Here is a 15,486-nt window from a genome sequence, read left to right on the forward strand (position 1 = left end):
GAAAACAACATTTAAGCAGCTATGATGCACATATAGAATATAAGTCCTGACAGTTTTGGGTGTCTGTGACAGTGATGAACCAGCGGGAGCCACCAGAGGGCGCTGTCACAACACAACTCTGTTTTTACCTCTGGAGGCCAGTTTGTTCTGCACACGGTCCAAACAGGGAACTGCAGCACCAATCATTAAATACTTTGAATTAGATTCACATTAAAATGCTGCTTATTTTAAATCACATCAGTAAAAATAAACCTCCTGTGTGTAAGTGTTTCTGTGGCTTTTGAATGATGAGACTGACATGAGAGTACCAGAGTGATGTCATCATCTGTGGATTAAAACATGTCAGCAGGAGGAGGAGGGATTACAGGCTGCTCTGAAAAGTGAATTAAACTGGAGCTTATATAAGAAGATTAACTGCAGAGTCCGGCAGCAAAGGAAACACACATGTGTACTTCCATACTAATGAGGACCCTCAGTGACATGATGCATTAAAGGAAAGAAAAGTAAAACTCACTCATCGTCTCCTCCTGATGATATAAAGTCAGCTGAAGTCTCGTAGTCCACCAAACATTTCTGGAGCTTCACAGTAAAACAGAGTTGCAGCATTCTGCTCAACAGGATGCATAGCACACAGAGACAGAAGACAACTACAAAGTTACACAAAATGACTACAAAGAGACAAAAAACAACTACAGAGAGACATAAAACAACCACAAAGAGACAAAGAGGCAGAAAACAACTACAAAAATACACTAAATCACTATGAAGATACATAAAATGAATACAAAGATACACAAAATGTGGGTACAAGATGTAATGTAAATAATGAAGACGTAATAATGAACAGTGAACTTTATAAATGTGTGCTGTGGTCTTGTTAACTACCAGGTACCTCCTCTAATGTTTTGGAGACAGTATGACCTACTGGTTCACTTCTTACTGGGGTTGATCGCCATGGTAACTCATGCTGCACCCCTCACCTGCTGGAAAACAGATAAACAGGTATAACCAATCGATTCTCTGGAAAATGACACCATCAGCCCGGAGCTCGGTGCACAGATCATGAGAGGTGTAGGAGCGCCCCCTCCTGTCTACTTAACTTGATTTTTTCCTGTTGGCTGCAAACAAGAGATTTCATTGTGCTTCTTCTACACTGACATCATCTCAGATCATCTCAGATCAGATCAGATCAGATCAGATTGAAGCACCAGAGCCTCCTACATATTCAGCTCATGAGCTATGAAAGTGTAGCCGTCCCACTGTGTGGTACTTGATATCTCTTAATCCTAACTGAAGGTCAGAATCCCTCTGGACTGACAGCAGTGGATTCAGATCACCTGTTGCAGGTGTGGAGACTGGCTCCTGATGACTGAGGGAGAGCAACTTGTGGCTTTCCCCTCAGAGCCAATCAGGGTGTGACGACGCCCTCTGGTGAAGGTTTCAGAGAGGTGGGGAATGACACACCCAGGTGGCTCTGATTCTGATTCTGTCCATGACTCACTGCAGACCTCATCCGACTGTCAGACACAAACTCTGCTCTGTTGACACTGTTACAATGTCTTTGTTCTTTCTAGCTGTCAAAAGTGACATTCAACTAGGCTGCCTGCATCAGGGCCGGGCTTATTTGAGTGTTGGTCGACTGACGGTCGACCTGGATATGGATCACCTGCTGATGGTGTTGCTGATGCTGTGGAGCTCAGGTAGGATTCTGCCTTAATGATACAGGTGTGATGTGTGAAAGGTGCAAAACTGTAAAATACTGAATTATAGTCACAGTGCTGCATTCAGAACCTCACTGTAAAAATACTGAATTATAGAATTATAGTCACAGTGCTGCATTCAGAACCTCACTGTGAAAATACTGAATTATAGAATTATAGTCACAGTGCTGCATTCAGAACCTCACTGTGAAAATACTGAATTATAGTCACAGTGCTGCATTCAGAACCTCACTGTGAAAATACTGAATTATAGTCACAGTGCTGCATTCAGAACCTCACTGTGAAAACACTGAATTATAGTCACAGTGCTGCATTCAGAACCTCACTGTGAAAATACTGAATTATAGTCACAGTGCTGCATTCAGAACCTCACTGTGAAAACACTGAATTACAGTCACAGTGCTGCATTCAGAACCTCACTGTGAAAACACTGAATTATAGTCACAGTGCTGCATTCAGAACCTCACTGTGAAAACACTGAATTATAGTCACAGTGCTGCATTCAGAACCTCACTGTGAAAACACTGAATTATAGTCACAGTGCTGCATTCAGAACCTCACTGTGAAAATAGAGAGTTTCATGTCGTGATAATTCTGTCCAACATAATCTAACCATTTACTGATCATCATCAAAATGTTTTTAAAAATCTTTGCTAAAATGTCACTAAAACTTACTGGAATCACTGTAACCTGACATCAGGAAACAAATATCGTTCTTGCATCACAGAGAGGACACATCTTTTTCAAATGAAAAACACTCAATCTCAAATAAGTAATCATAAATCATGAGGTCATAAAGGATGAATAAATGGTGTTGCCTCAGGATGACTGGCTGTGTTTTCACTGACAGTGTTTGTTCAGCTCACAGCTCAGCTCCATCAAAATTCAGTTTAATATTTTTCTTGTCTGATTTCCTCCTCAGGACTCGGGGCTGAAGGTAAAAACAACTCGACAGGGAACATGAAGATAAATGCAGATGATGGATCAACAAAATGTCTGACTTTGACCCAGAGATACTGATCACATCCTGTTTCCTAAAGCCGCTAAAAGTCAATGTTGGTTTATCTTTGCTGAAGCTGAGCAGTTATTTTAACACAGACCACAAACCACAGCCTGCCTCTCAACACAAGCAAACCTTAAACACAGAGGTGCCAGAACAGGTCCTGCTTATATGGAAAGCTTTAAGCCGACGTTTAATTCAGAGGAAATTTAGAAAACGACAGGTTCATTAAGTAGGAACTTTGACAAGAGATATTAAAAAATGAAAACATAATATTATATCTCCTACAGTTATGTATCACATTAATGACTGCAGGTGAGGCAGAATAAATGAAAGGACAGAGTTCAGTTATCAGCTTCCTGTTATCGGACACATACAGCCGGACTGTGTGAGTGACTTCCTGTTTCTTCATGCTCCTCAAACACCACCTTGTCAGTCAGCTCTCAAAACTCTCCACGCTACAAGTGAAGTGTGACTCTGCTGCACCGAGGAGACGCCTCCAGTTTGTCACGGTAACGTCCAGCGTCGACAAAACGACGGTGAGCGAGTAATGTAATCGTGTAAGCCCGACTGCCGTGTAACACCGGGAACACGACTACTACGGCAAGCCTAGTGCAACATTTATCAGCTATCTTTAGAGTTGCAGTGTTACAATCTCATGTGCACACATATTTCTTGTTATATGAGGAAGGTACGACAGGTGTCTGGCAAGAAGTAAAGTAGTAATGTATTTCATGTGTTAGTTCACTGCAAGGTTTCAATAAGTTACTTAAGAGCAGTGAAAAAGATCTGCACTAATGTTAAAAACTAATCATATAAAAATGTATCATTATCTTAATAATGGAAATAAAAACTACATTTGGAGAAATGTTCACTTTCTTGTAGCACTTGAACACTGAAGCTGCCTCCTACGAGATGACAGGACCAGCAGTGGCCCGAGATCATCTGAGTTACACATTTATTCCACCACGTGCTGAAACAACAGGCAGGTCTACTCTGACCCACTGATCCTCACACGTATCCCACAATCCTCTGTTTTCCTGCAGGTGCTCAGTGTGAAACCTCAGCCAAGGCTGACATCGTGCTGGTGGTGGACGGCTCCGGGAGCATCAGCCCTGAGTCCTTTCAACACGTCCTGTCCTTCGTCACTAACATAGTCAACGCCTTTGACATCGGCCCAGACAGAGTCCAGATTGGTAACGTTCGTTCTAACACTAGTACTCATGTGGGGTTTATAGTTGTACCAAAAAAAATAGTCTTTTTTTGGGGGGACGCAACTTAGCTAACGCTGCTAGTCACTGCCTGACACCGCTTTTTAATCGGGCTTTTAACCTATTTTAAAGGGACATTTTAGACTCCTCTTTTAATTTCCCGACTGGTTTTAACTGCAATTTTTAACCTGACAAGGACTCGTACCCTTCTGTCCCCGGGATTTTATAGTAATCGACCTGGCAGAAGCCAGGCTGCATTCAGCACACTTAGTTGTGTTTGTTTGTTTTTAGCTTAGCAGCTAATCTGTCCCCCTCACTCAAAGATGCACAGAGATGACAATTCACTGCTGCTCAAAGCAAATAAAAAGATTGCTGACCTGAAGGAAGACATCAGACGGCTCTCTGACGAGCTTCACAAGAAGGACTCCCTACTATCCAGCTTTATGGACCTGGCGAGTGAACAGTCCAAAAAGTTGGCCTCCCTCAGCTCAGCGCTCCAGGATACGGTTGCGTGGGACCCCGTCACCTGCCCGCAGCCCTCCTTCTGCTCAACCCCCGGCATCGGTCCGACCTGGACCGAGGTGGTGGTCCATGGCCGCAAGAAGGGCTCGGGCGAGTTCCCCTCTCCTCCTCCTCTGAGTCTCTCAAATCGCTTTTCCATCCTGGTCGATGATAACCTGGACAATCCGTCCGACTCCACTGCGCCTCCTCTTCCTCAGCTGGATGAAGACACATCCAAGCCGCCTGCCATCCACACCACGCCATCTCGCGGGCAGCTAATCTCTCCACCGACCCCCGAGCAGCAACAAATCCCACCGACGGGGCAATCCAGCGGCCCTCCTCGCGATCCGCAACCTCCACCACCCGGTAGGATTCTGAAGGAGGCCGTGCTCCGCCGCTCAGGTGGGCTTCCTCAACAGGACCTGGCGGGGGATCCTCCTACTGGTTCAACTACCACCGGTTGGCGTCCCTCGCCCACCGGGTCCCGTCACATGGACAGCGCACCATCCAGCCGGGATCCATCTGGCACAAAGCTGGCGGCTCGTACCGCTGTTCCGCCTCCCCACGCTGACGGGCTTCCCGACCAGCTGGACCTGGCGGACCCATCTCCTTCGCAGTCTCCCCCCAGCTCCCTCTTCTCTCCAACCACTTTGATTGTGGGTGACAGCATTACCAGGTACATACGCTTTTTCAATGCCATCACACACTGCTTGCCTGGAGCCACAGTCCCAGTCATCCTGGATAAAATACCTGGCCTGCTGAACTCACTCCCATCCTCTGTTAACCGGATTATAATCCACGTAGGTTCCAACGACACCGCTCGCGGGCAGTCAGAGTTGATGAAAAGGGATTTTAAAGACCTTTTTAGCCTTCTAAAATGCTTGGGGAAGTCTGTTTTTATCAGCGGCCCCTTGCCCCTGTCATCCCGCAGTGCAGAGCGCTTCAGCCTCAACTCCTGGCTCAGTCTGACCTGCAGAGCCACCAATTTGTGTTTCATTGACAATTTTAATCTGTTTTGGAACCGTCCCTCCCTTTACAGTCATGACGGCGTCCACCCAAACAGGCTGGGATGCTCAATATTGAAGGCTAATTTACAATACCATGTACAGAATGCAATTCAGCCTACTCCTCGTGACTGACTGTTTACACAACACACCCCCACACCTGAATCTTCCTCTATGGTCCCCATGAACGCCCCTAGTTCCATTTCAGTGATTAGCTCCCCCTGCTGGCCTCAACAACACTGGCAGCCAGCTTTTTTCCATGATGCCTCCCTGTTGCCACAGCCACAGCTCCCCCTACTTGACATAAGGGGGACTCCCCCTCACCCCCAATATTATTTTGATAGGTCTGCAAATCTGTCTTCTGTGCCTTTGCCTGTCCTCAATGTCCACCGACCGATCACTCGGCGTAGACAGAGATCACAAACTCGCAACAGGTGTTTACGGTCTATTCCCCTACAGTCATCAGTTAGGCACCCTGGCCTGTCAAAATCAGTTCGGATAGCCTTGCTCAATGCCCGCTCCATTGCTAATAAATCTCTCATCCTCAATGAAGTTTTCACCAGAGAGTCCCTGGATTTTATGTTTCTTACAGAAACGTGGCAACGTGAGGGTGAATTTGTCCATCTGAATGAGCTCTGTCCAGTCGGCTGCTCAGTTACTGGTGCACCTTGCTTGGCACGCCGTGGAGGTGGGCTCGCTGCTGTATATCGCGACATATACTTGTGCAGAGAAATAAATTTAGATACCCACTCCTCCTTTGAGTCACAGATGATAAAGATTGGTTCAACTAATGTATTTTATTGTGTTTTAATTTACCACCCCCCTGGCCCTGCAGGTGTCTTCCTTGATGATTTTGCAGAGTTTTTAGCCTCCATAATCAAGCTGGAGAAGGCTTTAATCATTGGCGATTTTAACCTTCACATTGATAAGGTCAGCTGCAACATGGCTGCCAACCTCCTGTCCATAACTGACTCTTTCAACTTCACTCAGCATGTCTCTGGACCTACACACACCAAGGGCCATACCCTGGACCTCATCTTCTCCCTTGGTTTAAATATTGCTAATGTGTGTGTAGAGGATGTGTGTGTTAGTGATCACAGTTGTGTTTTCTTTGACCTCGCCTTTCCCTTGGATCCCCCTCCTCCGAAAACGAGGGTAGAAAGGCGGTTTATAAATGAGGATGCTGTTAGGAAGTTTTCTGTTTTGTTCTATTCATATTCCCTGGTGGGATACACTGATGCCGATGCTTTAATAGGGGCTTTTAACAGTCATTGCCTGGACATTATAGACGAAGTGGCACCTTTGAAATCAAGCCATGTCTCGCTTAAAAAATCATTGTCCGTGGATTGATGAACCTATTAAGTCTCTCCAGAGAAACTGTCGAAAGGTAGAGCGCCTATGGAAATCGGCTAAACTTGAAGTTCACAGGATTCATCTGAAGGAATTGAGAGCCTCAATGACACCCTAAGAACTGCCAGAACCCAACACTTCTCTCAGTTAATATCTTTGAATAAGAAAAACCCCAAAATCCTGTTTGACACCATACACTCCATAGTGTCCCCTACCGGCCCTCAAATTCCCGTGTTTTCCCAAACAGACAGTAATGCACTCCGCACTTTCTTTATTGAAAAGATCAGAGATATCAGGGGAAACACCTCACCACCATCGTGTTATGGGTCTGCCTATGTGTTGTCACCCCCTCACACTTGGTCCTCATTTAACCCAGTAACATTACATGATGTCTCTACCCTTCTTGATAAAATGAAACCCTCCTCCTGTCCTACAGATGTCCTCCATACAGCGCTGTTTAAAAAGTCTTTTAACTCTATTGGCCCTTGTATTGTTGATGTGTTTAATTGATCTCTTTTAACTGGAGTTGTTCCCTGTGTCTTCAAACATGCTGTTGTCGAACCAATACTGAAAAAACCCAGCTTGGACCCATCACATCCTGAAAATTACAGGCCAATTTCTAAACCCCCCTTTGTGTCAAAAATCTTAGAAAAAGTGGTGGCAGAACAACTCACTGTACATTTAGAAAACATGACATCCTCGATAAATTCCAGTCTGGATTCCGTAAAAGGCATTCTACTGAAACTGCACTACTTAAAGTTTCAAGTGACATCTTGTTGTCAGCCGACTCAGGGGGATACACTGTCCTGGTTTTGCTAGACCTGTCCTCTGCCTTTGATACCGTCGATCATAACACTCTGATCAAAAGACTTCATGATCTGGTTGGGATGTCTGGTTCAGTTTTACAGTGGTTCTCATCATATCTGTCAGGTAGAACTTCTAGTGTTTGTGCGAACCAGATTATGTCAGATACTACTGAACCCCCATGTGGGGTTCCCCAGGGCTTGGGGCCAATTTTATTCCTTTTGTACATTCTTCCACTAGGAACAATAATCAGGTCTTATAACAATGTATCTTACCATTTTTATGCTGACGACATTCAGTTGTATTGTAAGTTTAAACCTACTGAGCTGCATAAACTGTCTTCCTTAACTGACTGCCTGACCAACATCAAAAAATGGTTAAACGACAACTACCTGAAGCTAAATTCTGATAAAACAGAAACATTGATTATTGCCCCGGATGACAAAATCCCTCAGATCAGTCAGTACATTGGCGATGTTTTAGGCTCATCTGTTCAGGCAAACCTCAGAAACTTAGGTGTCATTTTTGATTCTGCAATGTCGCTAGAGCAGCACTACAGACAATTGATCAGAAACTGCTTTTTCCACCTAAGGAACATTGCAAAATTAAGTGACATGGTGTCAAAAGCTGAACTTGAAATGGTTATTCACACTTTTATCTCTTCTCGTCTTGACTGCTGTAATAGCCTTTTTACCTGCTTAAACTAAAAAGAGCTCAACCGTCTCCAGACTGTACAGAATGCAGCTGCACGGCTTTTAACTCACACTCACAAAAGAGCACACATCACCCCTGTTTTAGCTTCCCTGCATTGGTTACCAGTCCATTTTAGAATAAATTTATAAATCTTGGTCCTTACTTTTAGAGCCCTTCATGGCCAAGCACCCCCTTATATCTCTGACCTGATTACACCTCATGTACCTGCCCGTACTATGAGGTCGTCAGGTCAGAGATTGTTGGTGGTCCCTCACACCCACTTTAAGACCAGAGGTGACCGGGCCTTTCAGGCAGTGGCACCAAACTGTGGAATGCCCTGCCTCGCTCTGTAAGATGCTCCGAATCTGTGGATTCTTTTAGGAAACAGTTGAAAACTTTTTTATTTAAGCAGGTTTTTAGTTAATGTCTTAACTGTTCTATACATTGTATTGTTATGTTTTTACTGTTGTATTTTATTCTATTGTGAAGCACTTTGTGATTTTTATCTGTGAAAAGTGCTATATAAATAAACGTTACTTACTTACTTACTTACTGTAAAATGTGCTGATATGAGTTCATCAGGGGCCATTTTCACAAAACTCTTTCCCAAACATTTGCCTGGTTTGCCTCTCCTGACTCCTGAATGTGAAAATAATCAAATACAGGTCCTGTGTTCAAAATGTAGAAAATATAAAGCATGAAAAGTTTCTCATGTGAGAAAGGTTTCTGCACGACACTGCACAGTTTGTATTGCTTTTATCAAGGCTTTTTAAATATTACATACACAGTAACATTAAAACAAAACGATCATCACGACCTAAACACACAAGATGAGACGAACAGACAAATTATCGGCCCAATGATGGAACATTTAAATTATCTGTAATCAGCAGATAAAGAAATTGTAGCCGATAGTAAAAAGCCAAATAGCTTTTGCTGACTTAACAAGTGCAGCATCTTTAACAGCAGTTGGCGGTATGCACCTTTACAGTTGTTGTTGCGAGCGGCCAATAAACACAGAGAAGAAGAAACAACAAACACGCTGATGTCACGCTCATAACGTCAAACTGCTGCAGCTGTGTGGAGCCACACATGTCGTCACTGGAGGGTTTTACAGGAAAAAGTCTGATCACAGCTGGAATATCAAGTTAACCATGTTTGCTCACTTCATCTGAGCCTTCCTCACACTCAGGTGCATAAACTACAGGTTAGCAATTTATTCTTAGAACATAAAAATGTTGGTTTCTATTATCGGTTATATGAGTCAGGTAATTATCGGTTATCGTATCGGCTGAAAAACATCCACATCGTGCATCCCTGATACTGTAATTAAAACAATATTATATTATTGTTAGAGAGACTCGAACACATCTTTAATTAATTACTGTGTTCACTGACTCTAAATTGGTTTAATTAACATCACTGTGTCTTCTTGTAAAGAATATAGCAACGGACTGAGAGACATGCTGTTTTAATGGTTATGCCACAGGTTACTGTGCTGAGCTACGTTCAGTTAAAGGACTCTAATGCAGTTCTGAGTTACCAAGTTTCCTCAGTTCAGCAGCCATGTGTCCATCAAATGTCACCAAAATAAATACAAATACAAAATGTGAATCTGTTGTTTCCATGAACTGTTTTCAGTGAGTGAACTCGGCTACATGAAGCGTAACTTCATCAGAGGATGACGCGGTGTAGGTTAGGTCAGGCGTGGATGTGAAACATGGAACAGCTGATCATCATGTGAGTTAATGTTCGCTACGTCGTACGAGTTCATTCTGCAAATCTGCTTCCATCAAACATTTTGTGCATCAACTCTGATTTGCAAAAGACAAAAACCACCTCAAGCGAGCGTTCAAACATTTTTGCGAATCGGTGGAAGTTTTTTCTAATTTGACCGTTTCCATTAAATTTCTAATGCGATGTTCTTCAAAATGCTTCATGGAGTCACGGCTGTTGAAGGTGTCAGAGAAAAGCCAGGGCGTAATGTGAGATTCCTGGAGGCCTGAAGCCCGTCAGTCACATCGTTACCTAACAGACAGGATGTAGGAAAGATAACGTGCCTGTGACTGACCGAGAGTTAGAGAGTTGGGTTGTTATCTCGTCCGGCTTGATGATGAACGTGTGTCAGTCTACGTGCGAGGGAATCGAGGCTAACTGTTAATGTGTGTCGTTACAGTAACCAGACGTTGAGCTGTGTGCTGTCTACAGCTGACAGTAGCCTGTGTGTGACTGAAGCAATAAACCTGGATAACCTGTAGTAGCTTCATTATTGTGAGACGCTACAACATCATCACCTTCATTTTGGGTCAGTGTGTCCTTGTTGTTTCACACTTTGCTCTGTGTTTTCTGCAGCTCTGGTTCAGTACAGTATAAAGCCAACGACACACTGGAACCTGAACACCCACCAGAACAAACAAGCCCTGCTGAGAGACGCATCCAGGATACAACAGCTACGTTCATTAACCAATACAGGTGATTTATATTGATGTGGTCACACCCTGAGGGACTTTGGGAACAGAGGCTCTGGTTGCATCGAGGCCATCACTGGAAGAAACTATTAGAAAGTTATTATTCAGTGATTTGTACAAAAAGATTCACCTCGAGGATTCAGTGTTTATAATCCTGTTCATGGTTTATATTGAACAGTATATAGAGAGCAGGGATGAATAGATTCCCTCCCTCGACAGAGCACTAGAAATAATTACCCCAACGTCTCAACTCTTCTTTTCAGCCGTCTTTTTTCTGTCACACAGGACTTGCTCTGAACTACATCCTCCAAAACATCTTTCAACCAAATGTGGGAATGCGATCAGACTCTGAAAAAATTGTTGTCTTAATCACTGACGGAGTATCAAATGACGACGTGGATTCTCCATCACAAGAGCTGAAGGACGCCGGCATCGAAGTCTACACTGTTGGTGAGTGACTTCCAGTTTGAACAGGGAGAAAGCAGCTGAGCCTCAGAAAAGTCTGGAAAGTGAAGATAAGATCTAAAAGCTCTCTATTTCAAGTTTGCCCCTCATGATGCACAAATCACTGCATTTGTCTTTTATATCAGTTAATGTTTAATGAAAATGAAGTCACCATGTTTCAAGTCTTTTCAAGTCTCTGAAAATTGACTTGAATAGTCGACCAACAGCTGCCCAGGAGGAGGAACGTGAAGCTGAAAGTATTGGTTGGCTTCAGCAGATAGCCGACAGTAATGTAAAGTAGATATGATTTATAATAAATGAGATTAAAAATGAACAACCATCAGTCAAAGGTTGAGGTTTGACATCTGGAAACCATCATTTGGATAGTTTGCCACACAAAAAGGTTTCTTTGTTTTGGTCTCATTTAAACTACATTTTTCTTTCAGGTTTTAACGAAATCAGAGAGAGTGAGCTGAGGTCCATCGCCTCTGGTACTAATGAAACTCATGTGTACATTGTCGACAACTCTCTGTTTCTCCGAGACATCGTCAACAACCTCATCATCGACCTCTGTGACAGCACTAAGAGCTCAGGTAGACAGAGTCCATCATCGTGACACCACATGTCAGCACCTCACTGATCCATTGGTGTTAGGATCAATCTCTACATATCAGTTTTATCAGCTGTTAGATCAAAAACCATGTTTCAGAGTCTAGCAGTGAGATATTGTTGTGAGTCTTCTGATTGGCTGCGGGGTGACAACAGGACACATGGACCATTATTTGCATACTGATTTGTGGACTGTGACGTGGCTGTTAGCTAGCTAATCCTAACCTTAAACATGCTGTCAGGTTATATTGAGTGAAAACTTTGCCAAGATGGGTTCAAGATACCTGCGCGGTAGAAGCAACACTTTTCAGCTGTGTGGTGAATTATTAAAAAGCTGCGCACCTGGTAAAGATGCTGGACTCACCTGCTCAGGTAGAAGAGGAGCTGCAGCTTTGATTTGGTTCATTCATTATTTACTGATGACTCTGTTGTTTCTGTTCAGAGCGTGTCAGGTTGGTGGGAGGATCCAGCCACTGTGCAGGAACTCTGGAGGTGAAACGAGGAGAATGGAGACCAGTATTTGGCTCAAACTGGACTCTGACGTCAGCAGATGTCATGTGTACAGAGCTGGACTGTGGATCTGCTGCTTCAACAGGGCTGAGAAATGAGTCCTCCAACAGAGCTGCATGGGAGATCAGTCCTGGCTGTGTGGAGTCTGGATCTGCTCTGAGGGAGTGTTTGTCATCAGGTTCCTCTTCTTCCATCATAAAGATCACCTGCTCAGGTAAGCCTACCAGGAAAATAACCTATGGCAACGACCTTCCAGTTTCTTAGTATAAATTTACTGTGACATGTTCTGAGTTAACATGTTCTTATTCAAGTGTTGAGACCCAGAGGTCGGCTCAGCAACGGGACAAATTGGATCTAAATCAATCTCAAAATGACAAACGGCAAAAACGTTCCCACCTGTCAACGTCTGAAGCAGTGTGCGGTCCAGTTGGGAAGGCTGGCTACTCTATTCAAAGGTATGCCACATGTCAAAACGTAAGGGTCAATTCCTGATACTTTGACACCTGGCACACCTTCGAACGGGTTACTGGGGTCCCAAAATGTCAGAATGGGACTTGGTGGTCCTGGTGCTCCAGAGTGTCAGCGCAGAGTGACCACAAAGTAACTTTCTGATGATTTGGGAATGTTTTTGTCTTTTGGTCTTTAATGACAGCATGCACTCGAGCCGCATGGACTCCACGAGTGAATGTAAAACCTGCGGACTCATTTTATCCCAGCATGATTCCACAGTGTTACACAAAGCTTCTTGTGATGTCACAGAATATTTGTCTTTCTCAGTCTTCAAGTGCCCCCATAAATGTTGAGTGGGGTCGAGGTCAGGTGACTGTGGATGAAAGTCCATGTTACCAACTGACACCATTTTGTTGACGCTTTTACCCCTTGATTCCACCGGGCACGTCTCTGTTAGCTGACGTGTCCGACGCTGTTTTGTTGCGTCCTCCACGTGACTTCATATCCCACTGGGAGCGTTTCAGAAGCGCCATGTCCGTCTGATGTTGTTGACTCGCTTAGATTGTGTTTCTTTCATCGTTTCTCCTTGATTTTTGTGCTTCTCCTGTCGTTGAGTAGCTACGGAGTTAAATCGTTTCATTATTTGTTTAAGTGTGCTCATAGCAAATTCATTTCCGACTTTGTTGCGCTGTAGATTCCGAGTCGGCACACAGTATTGTATTTGAAAGTTGAGCAGATGCACTATGCCGCTTCGCTGTCTGACTTCCTGTCTGGCTCGATCTGCTGTGTGCCGATTGATCTGCTTCAGTTGAAAATAGACTCGGTGTGTATCCTCCACTGAGCTGAGCAGAGAGCTGCTTCTGAGACGCTAATGAAACTCACCGTGGTGCAGCCGGTGGAAAAACCAGTGTTGTCGAGAGCGACCGCATTCAGCTGATTGCGGCCGTTCGTTCCTGAGGGAATCTGGGGGTTACAGTAACACGTTTATTTTCGCTGACAAACTGGAACATTCCCCTGGTTCTGATGAAGACACAAAACTTTTCAGCTATGCGGTGAATAATTTAAAGGCTGCTCACCTGGCACAGCTGTTGGACCCACCTGCTCAGGCAGAAGAGGAGCTGCAGCTTTGATTTGGTTCCTTTCGCTTCTAATAAAACTCCCTTTATTCTTTTACTGATGACTCTCTTGTTTCTGTTCAGAGCGTGTCAGGTTGGTGGGAGGATCCAGCCACTGTGCAGGAACTCTGGAGGTGAAACGAGGAGAATGGAGACCAGTATTTGGCTCAAACTGGACTCTGACGTCAGCAGATGTCATGTGTACAGAGCTGGACTGTGGATCTGCTGCTTCAACAGGGCTGAGAAATGAGTCCTCCAACAGAGCTGCATGGGAGATCAGTCCTGGCTGTGTGGAGTCTGGATCTGCTCTGAGGGAGTGTTTGTCATCAGGTTCCTCTTCTTCCATCATAAAGATCACCTGCTCAGGTAAGCCTACCAGGAAAATAACCTATGGCAATGACCTTCCAGTTTCTTAGTATAAATTTACTGTGACATGTTCTGAGTTGACATGTTCTTATTCAAGTGTTGAGACCCAGAGGTCGGCTCAGCAACGGGACAAATTGGATCTAAATCAATCTCAAAATGACAAACGGCAAAAACGTTCCCACCTGTCAACGTCTGAAGCAGTGTGCGGTCCAGTTGGGAAGGCTGGCTACTCTATTCAAAGGTATGCCACATGTCAAAACGTAAGGGTCAATTCCTGATACTTTGACACCTGGCACACCTTCGAACGGGTTACTGGGGTCCCAAAATGTCAGAATGGGACTTGGTGGTCCTGGTGCTCCAGAGTGTCAGCGCAGAGTGACCACAAAGTAACTTTCTGATGATTTGGGAATGTTTTTGTCATTTGGTCTTTAATGACAGCATGCACTCGAGCCGCATGGACTCCACGAGTGAATGTAAAACCTGCGGACTCATTTTATCCCAGCATGATTCCACAGTGTTACACAAAGCTTCTTGTGATGTCACAGAATATTTGTCTTTCTCAGTCTTCAAGTGCCCCCATAAATGTTGAGTGGGGTCGAGGTCAGGTGACTGTGGATGAAAGTCCATGTTACCAACTGACACCATTTTGTTGACGCTTTTACCCCTTGATTCCACCGGGCACGTCTCTGTTAGCTGACGTGTCCGACGCTGTTTTGTTGCGTCCTCCACGTGACTTCATATCCCACTGGGAGCGTTTCAGAAGCGCCATGTCCGTCTGATGTTGTTGACTCGCTTAGATTGTGTTTCTTTCATCGTTTCTCCTTGATTTTTGTGCTTCTCCTGTCGTTGAGTAGCTACGGAGTTAAATCGTTTCATTATTTGTTTAAGTGTGCTCATAGCAAATTCATTTCCGACTTTGTTGCGCTGTAGATTCCGAGTCGGCACACAGTATTGTATTTGAAAGTTGAGCAGATGCACTATGCCGCTTCGCTGTCTGACTTCCTGTCTGGCTCGATCTGCTGTGTGCCGATTGATCTGCTTCAGTTGAAAATAGACTCGGTGTGTATCCTCCACTGAGCTGAGCAGAGAGCTGCTTCTGAGACGCTAATGAAACTCACCGTGGTGCAGCCGGTGGAAAAACCAGTGTTGTCGAGAGCGACCGCATTCAGCTGATTGCGGCCGTTCGTTCCTGAGGGAATCTGGGGGTAACAGTAACACGTTTATTTTCGCTGACAAACTG

The 15,486-nt window shown here is 44.4% G+C and overlaps 1 protein-coding gene across 1 annotated transcript in view; it reads left to right on the forward strand.

Moving 5' to 3' along the window:
- The window catches only part of LOC311250157 (scavenger receptor cysteine-rich type 1 protein M160-like), a 32,177-nt gene that overhangs the window by 34 nt on the left and 16,657 nt on the right, over positions 1 to 15,486 (forward strand). Inside the window, exons 2-9 of the mRNA XM_084341731.1 lie at positions 1,575 to 1,700; positions 2,644 to 2,658; positions 3,768 to 3,917; positions 10,637 to 10,756; positions 11,038 to 11,202; positions 11,643 to 11,789; positions 12,248 to 12,529; positions 13,965 to 14,246. Of these exons, the coding sequence (XP_084197857.1) occupies positions 1,658 to 1,700; positions 2,644 to 2,658; positions 3,768 to 3,917; positions 10,637 to 10,756; positions 11,038 to 11,202; positions 11,643 to 11,789; positions 12,248 to 12,529; positions 13,965 to 14,246 (1,204 nt within the window). The 5' untranslated portion in view covers positions 1,575 to 1,657. The remainder of the gene's footprint in view (positions 1 to 1,574; positions 1,701 to 2,643; positions 2,659 to 3,767; positions 3,918 to 10,636; positions 10,757 to 11,037; positions 11,203 to 11,642; positions 11,790 to 12,247; positions 12,530 to 13,964; positions 14,247 to 15,486) is intronic.

This window comes from Pagrus pagrus (assembly GCF_965226575.1).
Source record: "Pagrus pagrus genome assembly, chromosome: 21".
Classification (NCBI taxonomy): Eukaryota; Metazoa; Chordata; class Actinopteri; order Spariformes; family Sparidae; genus Pagrus; species Pagrus pagrus.